Source organism: Triturus cristatus, chromosome 5_1 (genome assembly GCF_964204655.1).
Source record: "Triturus cristatus chromosome 5_1, aTriCri1.1, whole genome shotgun sequence".
NCBI classification, from domain to species: Eukaryota; Metazoa; Chordata; class Amphibia; order Caudata; family Salamandridae; genus Triturus; species Triturus cristatus.
Genome location: NC_140587.1, coordinates 609,790,695 through 609,798,489, shown reverse-complemented (window position 1 = coordinate 609,798,489; position 7,795 = coordinate 609,790,695). Strand labels below are relative to the sequence as shown.

Sequence of the window (7,795 nt, the reverse complement as noted above, 5' to 3'; positions counted from 1 at the left end):
TCCCCTTTTCCTTTAAGTGGCAGACGTGCCACTCCGATGTCATCTTCCTTCTCTTCTTGTAGTGGCAAACGTGCCACTCCGATATCTTCTCTCTTTTCTTGTAGTGGCAAACGTGCCACTGCGATATCGTCTTTCTTCTTTTCTTGTAGTGGCAAACGTGCCACTGCGATATCTTCTTTCTTCGTAGTGGCGGACGTGCCACTCTGGTCTCTTCATCTCTTCGCTTCACGACCTACTCTGGACCGTTTCTGTTCTCCTCTTATCTGGCCAGGCTTCTCCATGCAGCGCGCGCACTCTGCACGTGTTCCCCCTGGTCTTGTCCTCGTCCGAGAACACTCTCTTCATCTTCCTCAGCATTCCGAGTTAGGGTCGTGACCTTCTCTTCACCTTCTGCTTTTCACCAGTTACTTTGGTTGAAGTTCGTGGGGCCATACTCATGGTCCGCTTCGTTCTTCTCCTGTTCACCAGTTACTTTGGTTCTTCTTGAGCTTCTTGGACCACTTGTCGGTCCGCGCTGCCGATCACTGGCAGGATATCTTCGGTCTTGCGTCAGACCTCTTTGTGCAACTCCTGGCGAGTCGGCTTCTTTGGGTGCGACCATGTGGCAGGTCGGCTGGGCCTTTGTGGTGCGACCATTTGGCTGGTCGGCTTGACCTTTGTGGGGCGACCGTTTGGCAGGTCGGCTTGGCCTTTGTGGTGCGACCATTTGGCTGGTCGGCTTGACCTTTGTGTTGCGACGTGTGACTACCTTTGTCCGCTGCCTTGTCAGGCGCTGGTGCGTGCTACTCTTCGTACCGTCGTGGTACCTCTTCAGTGTAGCGTTGCTCCTAGTATCATGATCATTTGATGTGGTGGCTTCTTGGCGCCACTGGGTGGGGCTCAACATCCTTGCCCGCCAGTGTTGGATACTTGCTGCGCCCATCCTCTTCAGTGGGTTCCTCTCGTGTAGGCGCTGCAGTGTACGGTCCGCGTCCGGGGTACCTCTGCGCTGAGTCCGTTTATTCTCTCGAGGGTTCGCTCCACTTGATGCGGCGACAGCGCAGTCCTCGCTGGGGTGGATGTGGCTCGACACCGTTTTTCTTTCTTCCTCCTTGTCGCTGCGGGATGGCGCTGCATCCCTGTGGCACACCGTCACTTCTTCCTGTGCTTCTGTCGCGTTCCTGCGCTTCTGGCGCATTCCTGTGCACCTCCGTCGCATTCCCGTGCGCTCACCATCGCGCATCCGTCAGACCTTGCTGTACGTGCCTTGCTGCCTCTTCTTCCTTGCGCTGCGAGCCGTCGGTCTCTTGTGACTGCTGGACTTCCTTGGATTGCTGTAGGCTTGTTGATTTTCTTGGTGTCTGCAATACCACCAGTGGCCACTGGGTGGCAGTGTTGCTTTTGTTTGGCTTCAGCAGCAACCTTCTGTACTGCCAGAACTCTATCCCTTGTTTTCCTTTCCACTTCTCCAGGCTTCACTCGTGAGTAGGAGAGCCGGAGGGAAGCTGGAGCCAGGCAGACCAGTGGAGTCCAGATGGGGCTGGAGTTGGAGCAGAGCAGTGGAGTCCAGGACACGTGGCAGCAGGTAAGTCTTTTTTCTTGTATTTATTTCTTTTGGAGGCAGGAGGGCCAGGCGTTGGCAGAGAGCTGCAGGGGTCAAGGCACTATTCTGTGTGTGCGAGTTGGAGGGGGGGGGCCACAGGTATTTCAGTGGGCAGCATGGACCCTATCGAGCATAGGGGCAGTTGGTGCTATCACGCACAGTGTTTTATTCATTCGTGGCAGCGCTGGCTGCATGCTGCTCGTGAAGGCTCTGCTGGGGGTCCTGTGAAGTAGGGCATTACTTCTATGGCCGGCGGCGGCCATTCTTTACATTTCCTTTCGCCCTCCGTGCTCCCGGCAGCTTCTTGCGGCAGGGAGGGGGGGTGTGTCGGCACGCTTGTCGTCATGCGGGGTAGGCACCCGCTGGTAGTGCCTTTATTTCCTTTACTGATCTTTACATCGTGGGCCAGGCAGGCCTCGCGCTCGTCCCCTTTATTTATTTAGTATATTTATCTCTTTAGCGCCCCGATCCGCGCCTTCGTCCAGTACGTCGCTCTCCCCTCATTGGCGGCGCTGGCCGCCTGCGGTCGCATACCGCTGCGGGTGGGCTCCGCTCTCCATTTTCTCTTCGTCCCGCCCCCCGCAGCCGGTCACCTAGCTTCACGGACCGCGCGGGGGGGGGGGTGCTGCGCTGCTTGTGCCGCTCCTGTTTACCGTTGCGGGTGGGCTCCGCTTTTACTTTCAAAAGTTCAGTCCGCCCCTTCCCGCAGCCGGTCTCCTCACCTTACGGGCCGCGCGGGAAGGGGGTGCAGGTGCCAAACGGCCACGGCCAGTCGCGGGTGGGCTCCGCCTCAGTCGGGACTCGTCATCGCTCCTCTGCTGCGGGGTGGGCACCCGCTTGGCTACACCCTCAGTTTGCCGCTCAGCTCCTCACCGTCCTCCACGCGGGTGGGCTCCGCGTGGTCGCCGCCACTTGCGGGGGTCGCAGCCGATGCGGGTGGGCACCGCTCGGCTTGCCATTACTTCCGGGCACCTCTCGGCACAGCGGCAGGGTCGGGGTGGGCACCCGGCCTCCGCCTGCAGAACTACGGCGTCGCGGCCGATGCGGGTGGGCTCCGCACGGTCGGCACTTCTCCTTTTGGGCTTCTAGGCACAGCGGCAGGTCGGGGTGGGCACCCGACTGCCACGCTCCCTCCCTGGGGCACAGCGTCGCCTACCAGTCTTCGTGGCGGTGCGGGGTGGGCACCCGGTCACCGCAGGGCCTGCTGCGGGCTCCGCTCGCCTGGCTGGCTTCTCGGCGCGTGGCGCCGTCACCCGGGGGGTGTGCTCACCGGGCAGTCCTCTTTCCCCCTCAGTCATCGATTGTGCGCCGATCGGGGGCTGCACACGCGGGGCAGATTACCCGCCTCGTCGCCATTGTGGTGTTGGGGCCCTAGGCCCTCATGCTGGGAATGACTGACGCAGACACATACTTAGATGGTGGGTTAACTGGCCACGAGCACGTGCGCTCGGCCCTTTTATTAGCCTAGTCACCTGACCCAGTGACGTAGGTGGTGGGTGGGTGTAAAGTGTATGACTTACACTTTCTGAACACTAGAACGTGTCCATGCCAGGACACTACAGCCAGCACAGGATTCTTAAATGCTTGCAAACACAAAAACAGAAGTAAAAAACGTTGTCATTAACAGCGGCAATAGCTCATTCTGTTTGCTTTCGATCACTTCTCATCATGTATGCAGAATGCAAATAAGCTCATTGGATTCGGAAGAGACCGATAACGAAGCGTTGAGTTCTTTAATCACATAATTCCCTTTGCAGAAAAATACTAATATGCTGCAGCCAGTGGGGCGTTATTATTTTAGATTTTGTTGTAGATGTACAGTTTTGAGGGTTAAAAGAAACAGATTAAACATAACCAAAGGCAGAAAGGTTTAATGAGAATGGAAGTATGAAATAGCTGGGCTAGTATGTGCACCCGTAAATTGTGGACAGGGTGTTGGTGTACAAAACTGCTAAATGCCCCCTTTCCACCCCCACCCACGTCCTTAGTGACACCCTTATTTACATTTCCATTATTGGTATAGGCTACAACTTTCAGCATGTTTAAATGCATAGGAGCATATTTACAATAGAAGTGGCAGAGAGAGGCGTTGCAGGGGAAGACTTTTTATATCTGCCATAAGGTGCCCTTTCTTGCGCATAAACAATCTTTAACTGGCATTTTGTAACTTCTATGTGTGCTGCTTAATGCTTGTACTTGAAAAAGGAATTCTGTGTGAGTAAATATACTCACAAGAGCTGAAAAGTGGAGTGGTCTGCAAAACTCTGTAACCTTTTGCACAGACGTACACTTACATGTTTGTGAGTTTTCACAAACACCCATTCAGAGAGCAAACAGCCAGCCAGACACCGCACCTGGATATGCAGAAAAGGAAACTTTTATTTCAAACCAAGATAGGTTCACAATACACCCATCATTCGGCTATGCCATAGACTCTGAGTAGACTCATTACTCTCTGCCCAATGGGTGTGTTATTCAGTTATATATTTGCAGAGGATAGGGTGGGGTGAGTTTATTTATGGTGATGTAGTGCATTTTGGAATTAATTCAGGTCTGTAGTGTACTGTCAATTTAGCTGTTTTTTAATTTATTGCAGTGACCTCTGACGAAGAGTCATATGAGACTCGAAATGCATTTGGCAGAGAGTAATGAGTCTACTCAGATGTACATCTCATTGTTTGGATTACGTGCTACTGTGAAAAGCCTGGATGGGCGCGCAGTATCAATTTGAGAAATTGAAAATAAAATTCAAGGAGTGACATGACGCTGTCTCTGCAGTGATTTATTAAGTTTGGAAAGAAACTATGGATTAATACTGGTTTACCAATGAAAAAATGGTTTAAAGTGGAATACATGGATTTACGACAGGGAAATGTTCCCCATTTAGCAGTGCGACAGATGCAGCGCGAGATGAGTGCCTTGTTGTTTATACTTGTAGTAAGTACTGTGATTGGGACGGATCACAGAATCTGATCGCACGCATTACAGGAAGATAATTCTAAAATTTACAAATTCATAGAAGGGAAGGAGTGCATCCTCTATCTTCATATATATACTTTTAGAAAGTGGACATTTCTCTGCTCTAAACTTTGCTTTGCCTGCAGCCTGTCTCCAATACACGTCTGGGCTCGGTGACAACTACATTTTGTGCATTCCCTCTAGACAGCCTCAAACACAGGAGGGTGAGGCTCTTCTGCATTCTGAGCGCTTATCTGCATTCATCTGCATTCCGATGGGTCTTTCTAGGCAGGGAGAAATTGGAGGGGCTGACTCTTCAATAGGTAGTATCCTGTCCACACACAAAGCACAGATTCATCCCTCATAGTTTGACTGGCAGACAGGTCCTGAGTTGTGCACTTCAGGGAGCCCCTTTGAAGTCACACCTCTACATCAAAGGCACTTTTGGGAATAAGCACTGGGGCTCTGACCCTACCAAATCAGCACACTAATACACCTGGGAAGAACTCTGCTGGAGTAAAGACTGCTGTGCTGTAATGATTGCCACTTGGCCTTGACTGATTGTTCTGAGGTACTGCTTTTCTGCTTTACTGAGCTGCCCTGTTGCCTGCTGATCTCAGACCTGCCGAGGACAAAGACTGGACCCATTTCACTTGAAGGCAGAGTAACTCCAAAGGCTTGGTGGGTTGCCTCCTGTTTTCTAAAGTCTCAGGTACACAAAAGACTTCCTGCAATCATACTGGTGCTGCTGTATTCTGCCATCTGTTAGTCCTACCCCTGCCTGAGGTACCCCTCAAGTCCTGGTGCTGAGAAGTGGGTTCTGCAGCTGATTTCTGCAAAAACCTACACATTACCATGATTGCACGAGAAATTCTACTGCAGCGCCCTTAGACGCTGACACAGAGGCTGCCCGATGAAAGCAGATCCACACCCTACACGGCTTGATGACAAGGCTCTGCATGCCTTGATGACAATACATTACATCCGCTTTAACGGAGCTTGACGACGATGGGGACCGCCTTTGCGCAGCTCGACCATGATGTAGTGGGCTCTCAACGTTGACATCTGCTCCAGACAAGGTATTTCTTCAGTGGGAACTTTTTGAGTCCTGTAGCCAGCCTGCCCACCATCATGGCAGGACTGAAATTTGGATTTTTACTGGTCTCCGCGACCTCAAGTAACCTTTTGACTGCTAGTGACTAATAAGCCCAATTTTGTTTTTTAAATTCATATCTCAACTTCTACTCATTGGATTTTTGTTGTTTTGGTCTTGATAAATATTCTCTATTTTTCTAAAACTATGTAGAGTCTTTTGTAGTGTTTTCAGCGTGTGTGTTTGTGTATGTGTGTGCGTACGTGTGTGTGTGTGTTGAACAAATACTTTACACATTGCCTCTTAAGTTAAGCCTGCCTGCTCTGTGCCAAGCTACCAAAGGGCGAACACAGGTTAATTTAATGTGTGTATCTAGCTTACCCTGACAAAAGATTGTGGTCCCTATGTGCAAATTGGGCTTTTGACTAGGTGGGTAAAGAGTCTGAACGCCTGAATGTCTCCATGAACACAGCGGATGGATATGTGGGTGTTAGGAAACACTTGGGTAGGTTTTACCAATGATGTTTGTACAACTGAGTGACGACAGCCTGTATCCTGCCACACTGTGACCTTCTTCCCATAAACGTAAAGACTTACATAGAAGTACAATCCTAGTACCTCGGTGTACATAAGGAATCGGGGTAAGTAGCTTATATCCATAGGTTCTCCTGTCTTTTTTGTGTGGACAGAGCTGGGCTATGTGGCCCCACTCGCCACAGTCAAAACATTGTGGTCCCCTGGGGGGGTAGGACCTCTGTCTTACTGAGACAACTTTTAGGTGGCTCTGTCATTGTTTTGGGATTCCTCTTTTCTCTTTTTCCGTGTACAGTTGAGGGGCGCAACGGTCGTTCTGGTTCCCCAAAGGGTCTTAGGTTGACCCACGCAAAGGTGGTCGCCATTTCAATGCCTTGGTCAATCGTGAGATGAGGCTGCTAATTTAACCATTGTTGGATATTATATGGTAAGGCCTCCAAATATTGCTCAAGGTATATACGGTTCATAATTTCCTCCTTGCTACATTCGTGAAGTCTCCGCCATTTATCTGCTGCGGCTTTTAATTTGAAGAAGAGGGTTTTTGGATTGTCCCCTGGAGGACCCCTCTCCTTTCCGAACCGGACCCTATAGGCCTCTTGGTCCATGCCAAAATGATCCAATATAATCTCCTTGATTTCTTTATACGTTGCATTTCCATTTGGAAAAGCCACCTGGTATGCTGCCTGTGGTTCGCCTACCAGGAGCAGGGCAAGAAAAAAGGGCCATTTAGCCTCCGGCCATCCACAGGCTCTTGCCGTCCATTCGAAATTTAGTAAAAAAGCATCCAGATCCTCCCCCAGATTGTACTTTTGGAGGGCAACACTGGGGTATCCTGTTGGAGCGCCTTGAGGGGCATGTATTTGTGTTCCCATCTGAACCTGTTTCTCTGCCATCTTCTGAATACATTCTAACTGCTGAGTCATTCAGGTTTTGAAAAGATGGCGATCAGCCTGTGCGGCAGTCATCTGTCACTCCATTGCCCACTCTAATTTTTCTTGTCCTCTAATGAGATGTTGTATGAGGTTCTCCATCTTGCTCGTACAAATGGAATTATCCCACTTTTGACACCAAACTTGTGAAAATGTGGCTTTTGACTAGGTGGGTAAAGAGTCTGTATGCCTTAGTTTCTTTTCACTATTGCTTTATTATTCCTTCTTTACTTGTCTAGATGATGCCAGGATAAAAATCTTGCTTCTCTTGTCTTTTCTTTTCAACTCTTCAGGTTCTCCTATACTGGACTGGCTTCCCGATGGTACCCCTCGAAAGAAGATGGAATTATGGTAAGTTTACCACCCTCTTTTCTCTCCTTTTCATTCCCCGGTTATTAGGGTCTGGGAGTGAGAGGAGTCGAACAGTGTTTACACCCGACCACCATCAGTGCTCATAGAACTTGCTTGAAGTGAGGAAGTATGAAGAAGCACTTATCTTGCTCTCCCCAGTTCTCTCATTCTGCTAATCTCCTGCCTTCTCCCCAGACCCCCTTTTACTTGGCCCTTAATTCAAATAAGACCGTAACGGCCACGCACCTGTGATAGCCACGTCCCTCCTGGGGCGTGGCGGGTTGCTGGTCTCTCTTTCTTCCTCGCCTCGTCTGCTTCTCGCTCCGGGGCTTGCTGCAGCAGGTGGTC

At 50.5% G+C, this 7,795-nt stretch overlaps 1 protein-coding gene across 1 annotated transcript in view; it reads left to right on the top strand.

The window, feature by feature from the left end:
* The first annotated feature begins 1,439 nt into the window (after positions 1-1,439).
* The window catches only part of LOC146831274 (uncharacterized), a 210,733-nt gene continuing 204,377 nt past the window's right edge, over positions 1,440-7,795 (top strand). Inside the window, exons 1-2 of the mRNA XM_085605541.1 lie at positions 1,440-1,564; positions 7,390-7,447. Coding sequence (XP_085461667.1) covers positions 1,514-1,564; positions 7,390-7,447 — 109 coding nt within the window. The 5' untranslated portion in view covers positions 1,440-1,513. The remainder of the gene's footprint in view (positions 1,565-7,389; positions 7,448-7,795) is intronic.